General features: G+C 34.4%; 2 protein-coding genes across 2 annotated transcripts; both read right to left on the bottom strand.

The window, feature by feature from the left end:
* Positions 1 to 6,632: 6,632 nt before the first annotated feature.
* Positions 6,633 to 9,930, bottom strand: LOC113329999 (probably inactive leucine-rich repeat receptor-like protein kinase At2g25790). Its single transcript, XM_026576852.1, has 2 exons — positions 9,487 to 9,930; positions 6,633 to 7,857 (listed from the first exon to the last, which is right to left on the bottom strand). The coding sequence occupies exons 1-2, from the start codon at positions 9,851 to 9,853 to the stop codon at positions 6,719 to 6,721; spliced, it is 1,506 nt and encodes a 501-aa protein (XP_026432637.1). The 5' UTR covers positions 9,854 to 9,930; the 3' UTR covers positions 6,633 to 6,718.
* Positions 9,931 to 11,773: 1,843 nt separating this feature from the next.
* LOC113329695 (F-box protein At3g07870-like) lies at positions 11,774 to 12,890 on the bottom strand. The gene is made up of 2 exons (XM_026576538.1): positions 12,130 to 12,890; positions 11,774 to 12,032 (listed from the first exon to the last, which is right to left on the bottom strand). The coding sequence occupies exons 1-2, from the start codon at positions 12,888 to 12,890 to the stop codon at positions 11,774 to 11,776; spliced, it is 1,020 nt and encodes a 339-aa protein (XP_026432323.1).
* Positions 12,891 to 21,596: the final 8,706 nt, after the last annotated feature.

A 21,596-nucleotide genomic window follows, 5' to 3' on the forward strand; every position in this document is an offset into this window, starting at 1 on the left:
CAAAATATTCATATTTATAAATAGTACATAAAAATGAATATTAGTAATCAAACAGACATACCATGGATTGATATAAACACAACAACTGCATACAATCATCAAGGACAATCATGGAGTTCTAAACCTGGCTCGATGCCAAATATAAGATTTATTTTATATACATAACAGTTGGATCTTGAACAACATGATAATAACAATACGCATAGATGTGTTAAAATAGAATACCTCATGAAGCCATTGATTGAATCCAAGAAATCCTCAAAGGTTACAATCAGAGTCGTAGAGCAGAATACGGTGGAATATCTTGGTTTCTCCTTTTTGACCTTTTGTGTAATGAATAATAAAATTCTCGAACTAATACTAATGGCTATTGAGTTCCTTTTATATGTAGAAGGAAGACCAAGTTTCCTAGGGTTAGAGTTAGCAATCAATCTCGACCGTCCATCAAGGAAGAGTTAATAGGAATTTATCAGGGCTTAATTGGAGGCCCCAAGGAATAATTAAGGGCCTCAAACATTTTATTCTCACCCAAAAAAATCTATTTCCACCCCAAAATATAGTCAAAATACTGTTTTACCCTTCACTAAATCTAAAACTTAAAATTCTATTAACCCTTAACTCTAAACCCTAACTCATTTTCATTTTTAAACCCAAAAAAATAATCAGTCCCCTCCTCCCATCTCTCTCGACTCTCCATCACAACTGAAAAATAAGAGTCGTCAATCTCATAGTTATACACCCTAACGATTTTTCATATGCATGTTATTTGTATGAAAAATCGTTGATGTCTAGAGTGTAGGAGATAACGACCTTTTTTCTGGGTTTTGACGACCCCTTTTTATACACTAACGACTCTTTATGACCAAAAACTATATCTCTGTCCAAAAAAATTGAAGGATCGTCATTGTTTATTCAAAAACGACCTTCAAAACGACCCTCATAAGTCTTCATTGTTTATTGACGACTCTAAACAGTCGTTAATGCTTATAAAAGAGTCGTTATCCTCTTCTAAGATTCATTAATCGCGGAGATACATTAAAGGGTCGTCAACGACCCTCACGAGCCGTCTTTGTTTCTTGACGACCCTAAACAGTCGTTAATGGTTATAAAAGAGTCGTTATCTTCTTCTAATGTATTTCCTCCATTAATGACTCTTCAAAGAAGATAACGACTCTTTTATAACCATTAACGACTGTTCAGAGTCATCAAGAAATAATTTTTAAACACTAACGATTCTTGAGGGTCGTTTTTGAAACTTAAAAGACTGTTAAGAGTCGTTATTGAAATACTTCACTACCCTGACGACTTTTCATGCGTGTCTGGGGAAAAAAATGAAAATTACAAACAAAAATTTTGGAAAAAAAAAGAAGGTTAAAATCAAATTAAGTGAAATTAACACTAATTAACTAAAATTATCACTAATTAAATAAAGGTAGATTAATATTTTTAGAAAAATTTGGATTAGGGGTGACTCAAATTAGGTTTTAACGACATTTTTTATCCTCTAGTTAGGGGTCCCCAATTATTTTCCAGGGCCCCCAATTCAGTCCTGAAATCAATCCCCTAGAATGGCAACCGAAATATTTAGCAATATACTTAATTAACCAAAGTTATTACATGGGCCCACATTATATTTTTATTTGGAGGGGACAGAGGAACATGCAATTTTGGGCACAGACGATCCGCACCCGTTTCGGTCCGGCCAAGACGAGACCAAGATCCGAAATTATCCGCACTGATCAGGCGTTTAGATGCACAATGCAAATTACTCTTGGTGCCATATATGTATTCAGTTTTTTATTTTTTGTGATAGCCAGAATCCGAAAATACGCGTCTCTTAATTAATCTCTCCCTCTCTCTCCACTGACTACTGTATAAAAAAACTAAAACATGAATTCCTCAACACAGATATTCAATCATTTCTTCTTCATCCTCTCCTTCAAAAAAACAAAAAAAAAGCTTCAAAAAGGTGAACTTTGATCTTTGTTAGCAAAACCATCTCCTTAATTCTCGTTGTATTTGTTAAATTCTGCTCAAGTATGTTCTCATTAGCACCGATTAGACTTGGAATATTGACTGTTCGATAAAATGCCTGACAGAATTAATGATAACCACCTGGGGCTGGGGAAACGTCATTCCGAATGCTTCTGCTGCTACTGCGGTCAATTCTTCTTCTTTTTCAAATAAGGCTTCAACAGGTAAACTTTCATCTTTTATTTATGAACCATGCTGATGTATTAAGATTTTGTTGCATTGGGTTAGTATAAACGAATTTGTTTGAAAGAATTCTTATGTGTGAAAACAGAAATTGGACACATTATTGGATATTTGTTTGATTAGAGTTGGTTATTTGTTGCTTCTGAAGGTGGAAGCTGATATTTGTTGCTGGCCATTTCTTCTTGTTCTTCTACAAAGGAAGCTTCAAAAAGTAAAACTTTCATCTTTATTAGCAAACTCATATCTTTGGTTCACCTCTGAATGTATTTGTTAAGTATGTTCTCATTAGCAACGACTAGATATGGAAACCACATTCAAGCTGACACAAAAATAAATACTGAATTTTAAGTAGAAGAACTTTATTAATTACCATCAATTTTTGTGAATACATATGACTATTTTAACTGCCACAGAATCAACAAATCTCCAATAAGGAAACCGGAATTTCTGTGCATTTAGAAGCAAAACTAAGAACAGACCCCAAAATCCAACTCCAAATCCTAGGGCAACAATAACATGCAACAACAGCTTCTCTGTTGCATCCTCTCGAGCATCTTCATTAGCTTTCTTTGAAGGATTAGTATCACCTGTGCTAGCATTAATGTCACCTTCACAATCTTTGTCCAAAGGTAATCCAAACAATAAATCATTCCCAGTGAAAGCTGAACTGTCCAAACTCAATGTATCAAAGTGATTTGTTCTAGGAATCCTACCACTTAACTTATTTTGAGATAAGTTTAGAAATCCAAGGGAGTAAATCGATGCCAAAGATTGTGGGATATGTCCAGATAGTCTATTGGAACTTAAATCCAAAGACTCTAAACTAGACATGTCTACCACACTTGCTGGGATGTTGCTCGATAAGCGATTATGCGACAAATTAAGCATAAGAAGTCCGTTTAATGAACCTATATCTTTTGGAATGTTTCCATCAAGATTGTTGCATGATTGATCGATTCCTAAAGTATAGGTTTTCATTTTCTCAAGTTCTCTCATGGTGCCTTTGATAACCAACTGGAATTTCCCAGTATCGTAGTTGCTATTTGGAAACCTGTAACTTTCTCCACTTGTTAGCATCATCAAGTTAGCAACTTTAATAGGAATTAGACCCGAGAGATTATTTATCGATAAGTCTAATATTTGAAGATTTTCTAAATAAAAGAGCTCCCCAGGGATAGAACCATTGAATTTGTTTGACCTTAAAGAAAGAACAATAGGGCCACTCAGTGAACCAAGATCAGTGGGTATATTACCTTCTAAGTTGTTCCTTTCCAAGTTAAGGACTTGCAATTCTGAAAGTTTTAAGATGAACTCAGGAAAAGTACCATCCAGATGGTTGCCACTTAAGTGAAGATTTTGCAGACTTTTTGCTTGTTGAGAGATTGTTGTTGTTGAGGTTTAGGAAATAGAGAGAACTACAATACCTATACTAGTAGGTATAGTCCCAGATAATTTGTTATTGGATAGGTCAATTATTCGCATTTTATGAGATAGTCTTTCCCCAGTGTCCATTGAGATTATGCCATTAAGTTTGTTGTTAGACAAATTTAATAAAAAAAAAAATTTGAGTTTGGAGATGCAAGAAGGAACAGCTCCTGCGAGGTTATTAAAAGACAAATCCAAATACGTAAGATGAGTGAAGTCACAAATGAAAGTAGGGATGATTCCTTTCATATTACATGACTCCAACTGTAAACTCTTTAGTTTAAACTTAGATGGATATAGGAGTTGATCTATAACTACGTTTAGTTTGTTTGAACTCAGGCCCATGGTAGTTAAATTTAGCTCATTGATTAGAGAGATGAACGAAACTTTTCCTGTAATAGAATTCATGGAAACATCAAAGACACTAAGATTTTGGAGTCTTGTAATGCAATGTGGTATAGTTCCTGTTATGTTATTATTCCGTAAATCAAAGTGTCGAAGAGAAAAAATCTCGCAAATTGATTTTGGAATGGGTCCTTGGAAATTATTGTAAGACAAGTCGAGAAATTTAAGATCTTTCAAATTGGAAATCGGGGATTGAATATAACTTGTTATGTTGTTGATAGATAGGTCTAGGTACTTCAACTGAGAAAGATTGTAGATTGAAGAAGGTAAAGATCCTTGAATTTCACAAATTGAGGCAGATGGACTGAGCAATATTGGTGCATTTGAAATTGAACTCGGAATTGATCCAGTTATTCTATTTGATGATATCTGAAGCTTTTGTAGTTTATCCCAAGGACGTTCAAACATCCTAGTTAGATTCATTTTAAGTCCAAAATTACGACTCACATCAAGCTCAGTAAGTTGAGGAAGATAAGGAAATGAACCATAAAGATAAGTCAGATGACAATCAGACAAGTCAATAATGGAAAGTGATGTTAAATTATGATGACTCGAAATTAGTTCTCCATTCTCTTGAGAATAAGATAAATCAAAACCACTTAACTTTAATATCTTTAGATTCACTAACCCGCTAACCCATTTTATGGTTGATGATTGTAAGCAAGAGGTAGGAGAATAACTTTCTATGCCTGTAGACCACGAAGAGCAAGATAAATCGAGGTATCGTAGAACCGATTGGTTACTGAAATGTATTTTAGTCGATGATGGAAAGTTTGAATGGGAGAGATCAAGATGAGCTAGTTTTTCCAGACAAAAAAACTGAAGTGTGATATCTGATCCTGAAAAATCATTGAAAGCAAGATCAAGGTATTCGAGATGAGTAAAGTTGAAAAGGGAAGGAGATAACTTACCTCGTAGTGCGGTATTTGGACATGACATGAAAAGACTCACTCGGGCATTGAATTCCATGCCAGTCACAACAATTTCCATGTTGGCTGCCTTCTTTCCACGAAGACAAGTGTTTGTAAGGGTCATCCAAAGAGGATTTGAAATTTAACAGAGATCTTCTTTCCTCTTCATGGCATCCACTAGAGTCTAATGGACATAGAATGATGCTGAACAATAAAAACAACAAGAAATGAAGATCAACAAGAAGAAGAGGAAACGATCTTTTATCGAGCAGTCTTAATGAATAAATCCATGGCTATCTGAAAATAAACCAACTGTATTGATTATATGAAGCTTTCGTTAGATAACTGAATATGCAGAATGGGTTAGGTATAGATTGCTAGTTTTGCCTCTAACTTTAGTATTTCAATAATTGCTAGTTTTACCTCTAACTTCCTCTTCTGCACCACTAGCTATTTTCTTTGGCCGTAGGACCTAGATAACTAAATCCATTAATTGAGAAAGTTAGTGTGAGTAGGTGAAAGTTGCCGCCCATTTATACAATTGTGGTCCTCGTTACAAGTTAGCGTAGCTAGGCAAGACCGATGATATACTTACTCCAGCAAGCACGCTAACATTTCCACAAGAAAATGTGGCAGTGGACAAGAAAAAAAATTGCATTTCGTGATTTCTTATGTAAGGTGGGTGAAAACATTTTCTGCAGAAATACATGAACTTTTTTTCTAGTGGACTTTTTAATTTTCTTTTAATATTTTTATCGATAAAGAATTTGGTGCTGACGAGTTTCGAACTCAGGTCACTGGTATAAGTATGATCACCCAAAGAGTTTACCACTGTATTGTAGTGACATCGGCATAACATCTCGTTCCCCATAGATCCAAGTCCAACACACATAATGCTTTGAGGAAAATATCCTTAAAAGTATCAATGAAAACGTAACCAGAAGAGTTGTGTCTCATATGATTTATAACCCCAAGATCCCTAAGTCATGATGAGAAGACTGTTATCTATATTCATTGTGGGTTTTCTTTCTTGAAGTGCTTCTGCAGTGAACTCCACTCACCTCCCTGGGCTCCTTTATCTATATTCATTCATTGACTTATATTTCATTCATTGACTAGTATTACAGTGCAAACTAGACCTGGAAATCAAATACTTCAGCATTTTCTACCATTAGTAAAAGTACTGATTAGTTTGTTTTCTGAAGAATTCGAAAGACATATCCCTTATTCAACCAACTCAAGGTTTAGATCTCTTTAATTCTCATTGTTCTCTGTTTGATAAAGTGCCTGACAGATATAATGACATTATGTCCACCGGAGAGAACTTCACTCGAAATGCTGCTACTGCGGTCGAATCATCTTCTTCAAATAAGGCTTCAAGCGGTAAAAGTTCATATTTTATATGCAAACCTTTCTCACGAGTGCTCTTGTCAATTAATTTTTTATTGCATTGGGTTATAAATGAATTTGTTAGACTGAATTTCTTATGCAAAATTAGACAACTAGCCAAGAGTGACAATGAACTTGAAATTGGACGCGTTGTTCTGTATGATGTTTCTCCGCTTAGGGTAGGCTAAGAGTGATACTTTTGATGTTAGTAGTTGGTACATGCCTGTGTGTGGGTTTTATCACATCTTCATACATTAGGTGTATAACGCATCTACAGTCAGCTAGTGTCTGTAATGTCATTCTTATAATATGAAACGTTACATTTGAGCATCATTTACAAACACAGTTGCAGACCAAATATAATTCAACTTTCAATAGACAAGTCTAGTCACTCTAACTGCAACAATATCCACTAATCTCCAATATCCGAACCACCATTTCTCTTTCCTTATAAGCAAAACAACGAACGGACCCCAAAACCCAACTCCAAATCCCAAAGCCATAAAACTGTAAAACAACCAATCCACATGTTTGTCAGTAGTAATACTGTTCTGGTCAGTGTCACAAGTTCTGTTTGTAAGGAACCCACATAACAAACTGTTGTTGGCGTACACTGAACCATCACCACTCAATGTATCAAAGTGTTCCCCTCTTGGGATTCTGCCACTGAAATTGTTCGAAGATAGATTCAAATAGCTGAGAAAATCCAATGACGCTAGGGATTGTGGGATAAGTCCAGACAGTTTGTTGTCTCTCAAATCCAAGGACTCTAAACCCTTCATGCTTCCAACAGTCGCTGGGATTAAACCGGAGAACTGATTATGTGATAGATTAAGCATAGAAAGCCCTTCCAGTTGACCTATCTCTTCTGGTATGTTCCCCTCAAGAGCATTGCACGATAGATCGATTCCAGAACTGACGTACAACTGCTCAAACTTTCTCATGACCCCTTTAATCACCATCTTGAATTGAAACTGAAAGTTCATTAGCTTTTCACTGAAGTCCAAACCAGGATCCCGAAAATGATACTTTTCAGTAGGTCTACTCAGTAGCCACCTCAAGTTCCCTATCTTAAGAATCGATCCTGAGAGATTGTTTATCGACAAGTCTAATATTTGAAGGTTAGGCAAATTGTAGATCTCTTTAGGGATTGGCCCACTGAAGTTATTTGACCTTAAAGAAAGAATCTTTAGGCCGACTAATAAACCAAGACCAGTGGGTATAATACCTTCCATGTTGTTATTTCCCAAGTCAAGAATTTCCAAATTCAGAAGTTTCTCTATTGAATTAGGAAATGTACCACTGAGATTGTTGTCGTTCAATTGAAGAAATAACAGGCCTTTTGCATTTTCAAGCTGTTTTGGAACATTTTCAGTGAGGAAGTTGTTGCCGAGATTTAGATAAATAAGAGAATTGCAGTACCCTATACCAGTAGATATAATCCCGGATAGTTTGTTGCTAGAGAGGTCAAGGTATTGTGTTTGTGAACATATTGAGAAGGGAATTGAACCTGAAAGTCCATTGCCATTCAAAAGTATTGTGTTAACACTAGATAATCGTTTTCCAGCTTCTATTGAGACTTCACCATTAAGTTTATTATGTGATAAATCGAAAATCTGGACACCTTTAGGTGGAAGAGGCAGACTACCACGAAGATTGTTGTTAGACAAATCTAAGTAAACGAGATTTTCAAGCTTGGAGATGCAAGATGGGATAGCTCCTCGGAGGTTATTATGAGATATATTCAATGCTCTTAGGTGAGTCATATTACAGATGAAAGTTGGAAAAACTTTCAGATTGCAAGATCCCAGTGCCAAAGTTTCCAGTTTAGGTTTAGAGGACAGATGTAAGTGTTGATCTATTGTGACCCTTAGCCTATTTGAGCTCAGATCTAGGGTAGTTAGGTTTGATAATTCATTAACCAAAGAGATAAATGAAATATTGCCTTCGATAGAGGTTTTAGATATACGCAAGTCAACAAGGTTCTTGAACATGGTAATGCAACTTGGTATGGTACCTGTAAATTTATTGCTTTCTAATACAAGTTGTCGAAGAGAAACAACCTTGCAGATTGAATTTGGTATAGGTCCTTGGAAATTATTTCTTGACAAGTCGAGGAAGTGTAGGTCTTTTAGATTGGAGATTGAATTTGGTATTGGTCCGTGGAAAATATTCCTGGACAGGTCTAGAAATCTTAGCCCTTTTAGCTTGAAGATTGCACTTGGTATGGATCCTTGGAATTTATTGTAAGACAAGTCAATAGAGTTTAGTTTTTTTAGATTGGAGATTGAAGAGTGGATAGAACTTGTTATGTCGTTCTGAGAGAGGTCCAGATGATGCAACCGAGAAAGATTGTAGATTGAAGAAGGTAATGATCCTTGAATTGTACCCCATGCGGCAGAAAGACTGACTAATAATGGCGCATTTGAAATTGAACTTGGAATTGGTCCATTTATTTGATTTGATGTTATCTGAAGTACTTTTAGTTTCGGCCAACGATTTTCAAACATCCTAGTAAGATTAGGCTGAAGATAATTGAAACTCACATCAAGCTCTCTGAGTTGAGGAAGATATGGAACTGAACCTTGTAGTTGACAGTAAGACAAGTTGAGAACTGAAAGTGAAGTAAAATTAGCTAGCTGTTCTGGTATTAAAGAACCGATGTAGTTGTCATTCATTTTGAGGGTGGATAGATGGGAAAGATTGTGAAGCTCATGGATTGGGAAAACGGAAGTACGAATATTGCAGTGAGAGAGATCAAGATATCTAATATTATAAAGGTACGACATATGCTCAGCAAAATTCTCTTCTAAAGATGTGGCCCCAGCTAGATTAATACCACTCAGCTTTAATACCCGGAGATTTACTAAACCTCTCATCCATTTTATAGATGACGATTCTAAGCAAGAGTTAGAAAACTTGGAGATTGTTTTGCAAGATAAATCAAGGTACTGTAAAGATGATAAGTTGCTGAAATGTGTCGAAATTGATGTTGAAAAGTTTGTGTTTGAGAGATCAAGATGGGTGAGTTTATTTAGATCGGAAAACTGAAATGGGATATCCGGTTCCTGAAAATTATTGAAGCCGAGATCAAGATACTCTATATAAGTTATGTTGAATAGAGAAGGAGATAGTTTACCTGTTAGCGAAGTGTTTGGTGGGTTGTAGGTGCCTTTGCCGTACCTAGTTTCTTCGATATAATTTTCAAGGTTTGTGTTCCGAAGGTCGATAGAGACAACACGAGATGACTCATCTGAACACCCAATTCCATGCCAATTACAACAGTTTTCATGTAGGATGCCTTCTTGCCATGAAGTCAAGCGATTTGAAGGGTCGTCCAAAGAGGATTTGAAATTTAATAGTGCCCTTCTTTCCTCTTCATAGCATCCATGAGAGGCTAGTGGGCATATAGTGACGTTGATCAATAAGAAGAACAATAAATGAAGATGGATAAGAAAAAGAAGATCAAATGATGTTGTTTGGGTAGTCTTATTGAATGAATACATGGCAAACAAAAACTTAATTAGCCCTATATGCTTATTTCAAGTTTTGGTTTGATCAATGAATATGCAGAATTGTTTAATCAGATTCTGATTACTAGTTATAGTTTTCATATTATCAGGGTGCTGCATTTATAGTTCAATATTTGGAATTTCGTTCATTGACGTAAGACTTTAATAAGCATGATTTGACTAAGGTTCCTTGCCGTGTGTATGCTAATGAACCATCACAAGTTTGGATAGTTGAAAAGTCAGAAGTGGGTGTTTTCTGTAGAGTTTGGCACTCTGTCTAGCTAGCACATCTGGTCCCACAGCTTTATTGTACCCATGCGGAGCAAAATAAGATGCTCACCAAGCAAACTGAATTGATCACCACAGCTTTGTGGCACTTTAATAGCAGACTCTAGATGCAGTCAGGTTTATAGCCTTAAGTTCAGTTGCACATCTAAATGTCACAAAAGTCTTTACGGAAGCAGAATAACTTGGGTTCTTTTGATGGGAGAGCTTCAGCAGTGAGCTCCACTCACCATCTCCCTGGGCTCCTTTATGATCTATGTTCACTTATGTTTGATTGACTTGTGCTTCTTTCACTGACAAGTATTGGAGTGCAAACTAGACTTGGAAATCAAATGCTTTCCTTTGCTAGCAATGCTTCTTTTCCACCACTAATAAAAGTACTGATCAAAGACTACTGATTAGTGATTAACATGTTTCCAGAATTATATTCGCATCATGTGGACACATTTGAAGAACAACTTACTCAGTCAATCGATGATAGTTACACGGTTTCTAGTGCTCCACTAAATTGAACAAATATTTCACTTCTCTAATTCCAATAATTGTAGTTTCTACGGACAAGAAAATGTATTGAATTTGCCAGTGAATTGTGTCGACTATTGCGTCCCAACTTTTATTCTACTGAACTAAATTTGCTCGATCGATTTTATAAACATTTTGTTTCATCATGAACTGTACGGAATGGGTTACTTATAGATTACTATTTATAGTTGAAACTTTATGGCATAATAAGTTAAAGAGCACCAACTTGTTCAATTAATTGAAATTTATATGCACTTTTAGTTCATTGATTTGACTTCACTTGGAAATTACTCACTGTGGCTCTTTTTCGTTGCTTGTAGACCAGTTGGGACATCTTTGTTGAATCATATTTGAGATAAGAATCATGTGGACATCTTTGAAGTCAACATATCCCACGTCAATCAATTAAAATTGCTAGTTCAAAAGCAGTACAGTTTGGGATATCTTCATTATCTGCCGACAGCTTGTTTGGTATATATCACTACAGATACTGCAGTTTTGTATAACCATACAGGTACTTGTGTATTACAGCTCGAGGGACAAAGTGTTAAAGTGCCGAAGGTAAAGGCTTCTAGCGTCAGGAAAATGCAAATACTCATAACTCTGTCATTATTTATAGATGTGTAAATTTCTTGCTTTCAGAACGAGAGGAAATGGAAAACGCCGTTTAGTATCATGGTCAGTGTCAGAAATAAATCACCCGTTCTATGCTTATTTTTCTTTGTCATGACATTTATACTAACTTACTTGCCAAAATCGTAGTATTAGTAACTGGATATGTAAGCATGTAGTTGGGGAATGCAATAAGCCAGCAGATTCATTGGCAAACGTATGCTAGGAACTTTCAGTTATCCGAAAAAAGGAAAAAACACCAACATGATAATATAAATTCATAATGATCAAACTTGATGCAGCAGATTTATAACGAATTTAATAGCTAATATATTTCAAATGCTAGAAAATGTATCCTGGCTAGCTAACCTTCACCCTACTTGATGGAATTGATCTTTTCTTTCTTTTCTTACATGTTGTTTCTCCTAAAGCTTTCAAGGAAACAAAGCTGTTCATATGAGGAATTACTTCAAGAAAATCCATAGTCCCAAGTGTTTACCAAGTTGCAGTTTTCGGGTTGTAACTATAGAATGTCCCTTTCTCCGAGACAATCGACAAGTCTGCATACCAGAGTACTAATAAACCAGTCTTTGTGAACGCAACAGGTACGTTATCCCAAGAGGATGAACCTTCAAGGTCGATACTGAACTCTTTACACCAACTCCACGACTCGTACTTGTTATTGCCAACTGTAATGGACGTAGTAGTACCTGACGATGTTTTCTTAAAAGTCCATATATCTAAACAATCACCACTGTCATGGTTAACAACACACAACCACTCTCCATATCAGCCAATAATAAAAGTGTACGTTGAGACGGGAAAATGGTGGAGAGGGGAGCACATGGAACCCTTCGTCTGACAAATTGAAGGCCATTATCATCGTGTCTTCTTCATTCATATCTAACCAATGTATAGCTCCATTAACAAAGACACCATGTTCTTCAGATAACATGTAGGTGACTACCCCTTTTTTTCTCCACCCACTACCACCAGCAAGAGTGTATACTTGTAGATCTGCTGTACCAGCACCAAAGCTATATAAGATTCTAACAACCTTGTACTCGTTGGTTTCTGCACTGTAACCAAAACCACTATGTATACAAGTAACATGATGGTAGTCATTAGTTTCGTTAAATCCTTGAAGATTTGAACATTCTCTAGTAATGGGATTACAGATATGGATTGGATCCTTGACGCCATACATTCTAGGTTCGGCTAAGCAAATCAAACCATTGCAAGAACCAACTAGCAAACGTGTGCTGTAATTCTTTTGTGATCGAACGGGAGGATGATTGATTAGTCTAACTGTGTTAGGAATGCTACACTCCTCTTTACTATTATTATTGTTATTCGTCTGATCATATTCTCCGTAGAAGAGTTCATGACCGCTTAAGTTTTTTGACTTGCATAAGAAAATAAGACCTAGACTTACCTTTTGTTCATGATGATCTAGTAGATCCTGTTGACGGCGAAAGTGCATGTCAATGAACTTCTTATCAAGTGATAAGAGATTTTGCCATGTTTTACAAACACTTTCGCATTCTAAGATTGTTTCTGCTGGTACTCGAGAAAATATTTCGATCGCTATTTCTGCTGGGATAACATCCATGGGGCGGGATGGGATTTGCCGATTTTCCCTTGTCTTCTTTTCTTTTCCCCCAACTATGAAGCTAGTAGGTTTACTTGTATAATGTTCATATTTACTATATCACCCTTGTAACGTTTGTAGTTTCTGGTGGTAGCCCCAGCCCCAAAACTGGTGCTACCTGAATAGAACTCTAGTATAAGTTTTTCTAATCTATTTGATTATTAATTCTTAATTTTAACTGTTTCCAACCCAAGAACTCTGGGACTATGATGTAAAAACTTTAAAAAGAACATTGGTTTTGTTTTTCTCCTCGTAAACAGTTTGCATAAACTTCAAAACTAATATAAAAACAAATTCAGATCAGCGCATTCAGATGACACACAGCAGTAGGCCTTCCTTTTGCCTTGATATCATTATTATTCATTTAGTCCTTCGTCCCACAAGAAACTTCAACTTCAATAATACAAGTATCATTTACGATGTATCCTTCATCAGGGTCGTACAGTTCACTGAGATGCAAGAATTTTATCCATCCCCAGTCCAAACCATATTTTCTTGGTAGGGAATTGGTATCTGTTTCTGCAGATTGAGTACAAAATTAGTTATAAGCTTAGTAAGACTGTGACTCAGTAACACTACTAACACACAGCAGCTACACATATAGAACATATTCTTATATTTTGATGCGTACCTCTTATGATTCTGTTACTGCTATTGCTTTGACTAGTAATGGATAAACTGAACTTCACATACAGATTGCAAGGGCACACGAAAATTGACAAGTAATCATACACTTTTTCGACTCCCAATGGATGAATCTCCAGCATCCTTTATAAGAACAACGTAATGGTAAAAACAAGCAACAAAAAACAAAGAGAGAAAAAAAATTCAAGTACATGGAAAGCTAGAGTAGCAATAACTCGAAAGTAATGCATATAGACAACTACATACCATTCGTAACCATCCGCTCTAAATACATCAGAGTGTTGTACCGCTTTGTCAGTCAGCTCTGAGAAATTTTCAATCGTCCAGACGAATTTGGAAGATACTTGAACTAGTTGACCTACCATTTTTCACTGTGAGTATTTTCTTCTGAAAAAAAACATCCAGTATGCCTGCATTTATATACTCCATCCGTTCCATTTTATATGATGTTTTAGGGTTATTTTTTTGTTCCACAATACTTGAAGGTCTTCATATTTTTCCACAAAACTTCCAATAACATCTTAACATTTTGTCTTGAAACTATAAATTTATTTTTAAATGCATTAATAGTAATTAATATTTGATGATTTTTTTAAAGGTATAGATGGAAAATATTTATATCTCTCTCCATTTCTTAATCTGCCTAAAAACTCCAAAAACATGTGGAACCGAGGGAGTATAAGCTTCTTTCTTGTTTGAGGGAAACTAAGAGACGTATTGGAGTTTGAAGACTCTTTATTTTGACTTGACTCATTGATTAGAATTTCTTTGGAGAACGTAATAGTCAGAAGAAACTTGGGTCTTGGGAATTCAAGAAAAATCAATTAATGGGTACATTGTACAAGATATTTTTCACCAGTGAATTTCTTAATGGAAAAGTCCAACTATTCTTATTCAATGAATGAGATGGGTTGGTGCTCTTTAGATTTTGGGACATACCCGCCCTGGAGTTATTTATGTCTTCTTTCTTTCTTTCTTTTTTTATTTTTTGATTTTTTTACATATATTTATGTGTCTAATATGTATGTATATGTTTTCATTCATGTATAAAAAAGAAGAAAAAACAAATTAATAAATGAAAGAAAAAAATGGACAAATTAATAAGTGGTGCACAATACTATTTCACCACTGTACAAGTACTAACTTTTGTTCTTTTGACCGACAAAGAATTTCGTGTTGACGAGTCTGAAAACCAAACTTAAATCACTGGTATCTATGGCTACCTATGCGGTTTTAGAGGGTCGTGGCCAACTTTCAAAAGCTAGCCTTCTTCTAAAATGCATACATGGGCATAAACGATGAATGGCCCCTTAATTATACATTTCATATGGTTGTCTCTCTGTCTGAAAAGCCAATTAAAATTAACATGTGGTTTGAAAAAAAATTAGAAACATGTGAGTTGTTATTGTGAAGCATGCACACAATTTTTATGAATGAACCATAATGCAAATATTGGCAAATTCTCTGATATTTAATGAAATATCTTTAACATACCTCCAATATCAAACTTTAATTCTGTGAACCTTCTCCCTTGCAGATTACTCCTTTTAGGGTGGGTCCTATGATTTTTTTTTTTATATAACCCTCAATTTCTAAAATGATTAATTATTTATTTTCTTATTTTAAGGCTTAAAGTTTTAGGGGAATCTGGTTAAATAGTCTATCCAAAAAAACTACGAGATCTAGTCCAGTTCTGAATACTCTTAGAATTAAGCCGCTATACAATTAAAGAATACTAACAACTTCGTATGGTTGAGACCAAGTAAACTAATTTATTTAGTTCCTTCTATATTCCTTCACCTACTACCAAGCTTTCCAACACACGTGAGTCTTGATATAAAGTTCATCACCTACTACCAAGCTTGCCAACACACGTGAATCCTGATATAAAGTTCACTATCTTAAGTTGCTTCACCCACTATGAAGACTTCTACAACTCCTTTGGAACAAATTCTAAAGCAGTTACAATTCTAAATAAATGAATCAGAGATGTATGCTGAGTTATACAAACAAGCTTATTATAGGGGCGACATGGATTATTAGAAGGACGGCATTGCGATAGTAATGTCCCTTTAGTTGGTTAGGGGATGTCCTAAAGGGGATGCAAATTGACTAGATTACCATTTTCACCTTGCATCAACCAAAATCAAATAATTTTTTTTGAAACCTAATGAATCAGAAAAAATCAAATCAGTTTTTTTTCATCTTCTTCTTCATCTTCTCTTCGCCTCCATCAACCGTAACCTCCACTAAAACTGAAAATTTCATCGTCTTCGATTAATCGGCGATTTGAAAAATGTTTGGAAAAACCCAGTTAGGGTTTAGTTTATCGTGTTGGATTTAAGTTAATTTTGTATCAAAAGTTAGGTTTTGTATGAAAATTGAAATTGAAATTTCTAGTTGCATGTGAGTTACGGTTGGTAATAACTCAAATACCAACCGTAAGTTCTTAATTTTGAGAAATATGTTCAGCTACGGTTTGTATTTGATCAAATTTAACAACCGTAATTGAGTATGGTTTGTTACTCAAACAACCATACCAACCGTAATAATCTTGTGTCTTAAGAATTTATCAAATAATGATTTACGGTTCAAAAGTTAAATTGACACACCAACCGTAGGGTAGTTACGGTTGGTCTCGATTCATTAGTTACCAACCGTAGTTTAGTTACGGTTGTTGTCCAAATTTAATTACCAACCGTAAATGGTTTTACGATTGGATCTTCCCCAAATTTAACCAGTTACAGTTGGTATTCGATAACTTACAAACCGTAACTAAGAGTTACGGTTGGTCATGAGCAAAATTGCAACCGTAAGTTCTTCTGAAAATTTAAAAGTTTTGATTTTGTTACGTATTTTAGATAATTTTGAGCGATAAAAAGCTAATGGGAACTAATTTAGAAGTATACCGGGTCACTGGAATCACTCATTTTGGTTGAGTGAATCAAAATCTAGGGTTTCACAAATATCACAAAAGTTTTTCTTTTTCTTCTCCTCTAAACTTTTTTTTTTAACTCTAAAAATCTGATTTTGTTTTGATTTTGAGTTAATATAAGTGAAATTAATCATTAACACTAAACTTGATAATCATCACTAAACTAGGCTATCAATAATGAGGATTAATTTGTCATTTCCAGTTTTTCTGATAAGGGACACTTTGAATGATCATGTAATGACCCTTTTTGTCCTATTAGAATGCCGCCCCTCTAATAAACCATGCCGCCCCTATAATAAGCTTGATATGCTCTTCTGTTTAAATAATATAACTTCTTTGTTTCGGTTTAAATCAACCAAGATCTAGATTATCGAGATAATCAAACCATAGTTTGCAATCTATAAGATTCAGTTCCGTATAAGAAACACCAAATGATACATCACCCATCTCTATTACAAGCTATAAGATGTCTATCAAGAAAAACAAGTTATATCGGATCCCAGTAAATTAAATGTGCACGAAGTATATCACAAAGATAAAAAATAAATCATAAATCTTCTTGGCTTGAATTCTTCGGTCTTCAATATACTTGCAGAAATATATTGATTCCCTTATGATCTCAATCACGTACAGAACGAAGTCAATTAACAGTAGACGATCACAAGTCTATCTTCAAATCTAAAAAACTGATCTGAATCTTGTCGATCATTGATCTAGTTTGAGTGATCATATATCAAAAGACAAAAGAAAAAAGCTAATGATTTTCAAGGTTTATCGTTAGTCAAACAAATTAATAATCAAAAACTAAATAACAATACGATTTTAGTTTTCCACCAATGCTACATGCAGATGCTTCTTGATTCCACTACAAAAGTCTTCGAAAGCAGACGTAAGAGGCATAATTAGGTTATTTTCCTCTCCAACATAGTATTACGAATAGTACTAATAGTCGGCTCACACTAACTATCAAATGAAGTGTGCGTGTCGGGATAATTTTGTAAGAAGAACAAACTTCTCTATTTATATACCAAGGTACATTAGACACAAAAGAATTTCCATAACCGAAAATATCAAAACATATGCGATATATACCAAATTTGATTTTTGTTTAATTCCAAATAATATCCAATGTGGAAATTTCTGTAAGATGGTTTATTTCTGTAACCCATCATTAAGATGGTATATCCAAGAGTGCATCATTAAAATGGTATATTTTTGTAACCCAAAATACGACATGTACAGTTAATATTAATAGTTTTAGACTGATTTTAGATTTCACATTTTATGTGGGACTAAATTAACCTTTATAAATTACGATAAATTACGATTTATTAACAAAATTGTTTACGGGTCAATTACAGTCGAACCTCGATAAATGAATGCTCTCGGGACCAAGAAAAAATATTCGTTTACGGGGTTATTTATTTATCGATAAATGAATATTTTATTCATTTATCGATAAACGAATATTTATTCATTTATTTCTTAATTAAGAAGTTAAATTGTATAGGAGAAAACGTAGTATACCTAGGAAATATTGGTCAAAATTCTTATCAATAATCCAATTAACATTCATTTTCTTTTGAATGAACTGGTGTCATTTCTAATTTACGTTATAGAAATGTGATGCACGTCGAATATCTTTTGAACTATCCTAATGAGAATGATGCAGTTATATGGAGTGTCCAACAGAAGAAGAAATTATTGAGTCGGTAATGAATAATGAGAATGATCCTGAACCAGATGATAGTAGAGTCATACCAAGTTTGTCATCAAAAGATGTTTTTCAAGCGATGGTCACTTTAAAAAATTACTTGTTACAACACGAGCAAAATTTTCCAGAAATTGTGCAAGTATTGCATAAAATTAAGGATAAGGTGCATTTTAGTTTGGGTGGAAGAAAAAGCCAATCAACCATAGATAAATTTTTTTTGAGTTCATTCTTACATATATTTTTATGTAAAATTTTCTGACTATGTATTTTGGTTTATTTTTATATATAATTCAGTGATTATTCGTTTATATTTCTATAGGGCCTTTAAGGATCAATTTTTTCTTATCATTAATACATTAAGCTAGGTTATTCATTTATCACCTTACTCGAATCGGGACCGGAGAAAATTATTCATTTGGAGAGGTTATTCGTTTATCGAGGTTCGACTGTAGTTACCTTATTTAACGGTCCAATAACATACTTTCCGGTTTTAATTAATAGGTAACCTTTCTTCCTCTTCCATTTTTACTTCCTTTTTTATTTCTTCTTCATAGAAGCTTTTACTTCTTTCTTTATTTCTTTCATCCAAACAAAGTCGATTGTTGGGCTTCTTAATATCAATTGTTAATAACAAGTCAAATGCAACCTTTTCCGTTTTGGTATCTTTAATTAATTGATTAGTAAATCTATCATTCATGAACAATTAAGATGATGCCATGGTACTTTTATATGCTATAGAAGCTTCCATTATACATCACATCAAGAACAGGATTTTTCATTGGATCGGTCGGATATGAATAACTGCCCTGATTACTATGATTTTCACATCCATCATGCGCATGAGAGGGAAACTATAAAGAGATTACTATATTGAAAGTCTATAATTAACAGCCATATATAGATAGGAAAAGTGAGATACCAACCAGTAGTTAACTAGTCATGGAGTTGGAATGAATATATTAGAACGAAATTTGTGATTTCATCATGTTATCAGATTTTACATCTTTCACATTATTTCATATGAAAAGTAGACCTTTCACACTGTTCGTTACGAATGAAAATTTATGTTTTCACGATATTTTTGAAATAGTGTTTTTTCACGTGACTTTCGAATGAAAATTTATATTTTTCACCGTAGTTTGTTTGGAGTGAGAACTTGATCCATCACGTTTTCCGTTTGGCAACTTTTACTTATTTAAACTTGGAGAAATAAACAGTAATGGGTAATTTTAAGGTGAGATAAACACTAAAGAGTATTTTTAGGAAAAAATAATTTCGGCAAGCATAAATTCTCAATTGAGTGATTTTAGGGAGTAAACCTTTTGCTAAATAATCTCAACTGGTTTAGAGTTTCAATAAAAAGAATTAATTTCCTAATTTATTGGAAGGATATTAGTGTAATCAACTACAATTAAGGGTGGGCATTTGGTTCGTAATCCGCGGATTTAATCGGGACCAACTGTTCATTTGCACATGGATGCCCGACCGTTCGTTAATGGGTTGGATGCAGATGGAATTTTTGAAATCCAATGGATTACGGATCGGTCCCGGATGCAACTTTAAAAATCCGTTGGACATCCATATCCGTTAAATTAAGTGCATTTATATAGATCTAAAAAATATTATGGATTATTTAGGAATTCTTAAGGTGTTTGCTTGGGGTGTTGTACATGGCATTTTTATCTTCCTATACATATATAGGATATGTATGTTCTATGAGGAGTCATTTGTCTTGGATTTATTTTCTTTATTATAAATTTTTACTAAAACAAATCCATTGGATTATCCGTATCCAATCCATCCATCCGTGTATCCATTGGATGCGGAAACCAAATTTGAAATCCGTTATGTATTGGATTGGATGCGGATGAGGTGAAAACCGGTCTATACCGGCCCGTGCTCACCCCTAACTACAATATAGTTAGTTATGGATTTTTGATATATGTAAACTTATTGATGGGTTTCTAATATTGAAAAACATAGAATTGGCCTAGAAACAATTTTCCCCAATATCCAATATACCAAAATATCCGATGGATAGATAACAACTCAATATTAAGCATACTTAACTAATTGTATTCTCCAGAGATATGTTTTACTTACATGGAAAGTAAAGACATATAAATTGGAAATTCCAAAAAAAAAATTCTCAAATATATCGACTTGGGATCTCATATTGAATATCAAGGAAGATCTTTTAAATTTGGGATACAAGGAAATTAAAAGTAGGCTAAACTTTAATTATTGAGGAAAGCTATACGACCAATTATCTCAACTGGTACAATTTCGTGCCGAAAACATGTGAAACAACGAATTTTCATTGAAAATAAGAAAAACAAAAATCAAAGGAAATCGAGCGAGTTAAAAGAGTGGTAGAGACATACATTTCTCATACCCATCTTAACAGAAGTAAGAACCCTAAGATCATCTTTAGATATGTATCTCAACACATCTCCATTTAACTTCGTATTGTGTTATTTGATGAATTAACAGTCCATAACTGTAAAGTTAAATCCTCGGCAGAAAAAGAGATGAGAGAGTGGTAAAATAGGAGGAAGACAAAGAGCTTTGTTGTATGGGACGCGAGAAAGAGGCGAACCAAGAAGGGTGTTGGGAATTTTATATATGTTTTTGTGTGAGTTAGGGTGGTGTATAAGGATCTCCATTTTCGATTGAGGATAACTTTTGATTCATCTGAGACATCCAGGGTGATCTTGGTCTTTTCTGATAAATTCAGTCTATTGATAAAATCCAAGTGTTTGTTGTATTACTAAAATATATATTGTGTTGAGATTAAATCAAAATTCACATAAGTTATCATTACTAAAGCTTCAAAGAAATTTGGAAAAACTAGCAGTAGAAAATTAAGAAGCTAGTTTAACATAAGCTATTAAATATTTTAAGAATTTTTGACCAGAATATTGCTACAAGAATGCAACCTTTAACAATCCACTGATTAAGCTCGTGATTTTAGAACAAACTAAATCTTTCATGCGGAACGCTGTCTTTCAAGTTTCACTTTGTTTCCCAAAAGTCGAAGCAACAAAGACGCCCACCATTGAACTAAATATGTTTCAATGTACAAAACGAACAACGCGCAGAAAAACATGACCTAAAGAATAGGTCTTAGTGGACTTAAAATCACCCGTATTGAATGCAAACGAAATTATCCTTCTAGTTTTAGTTTCCTCCAATATTTTACACACTATCATTATTTTGGTTATTAAATTATTGGTGTTATTAGCCACCTAAACCGGTTCTTTGCGAAACCAACTTAACCTTTTATGATCAATTAGTCATGTAGTTTAAAAACATATATAAAAACATGTTATTAATTTGTATAAATCATGCATGCAAATATTGTGAAGCATGT

The sequence above is a fragment of the Papaver somniferum genome, unplaced genomic scaffold (assembly GCF_003573695.1).
Source record: "Papaver somniferum cultivar HN1 unplaced genomic scaffold, ASM357369v1 unplaced-scaffold_117, whole genome shotgun sequence".
In the NCBI taxonomy this organism is placed as follows: Eukaryota; Viridiplantae; Streptophyta; class Magnoliopsida; order Ranunculales; family Papaveraceae; genus Papaver; species Papaver somniferum.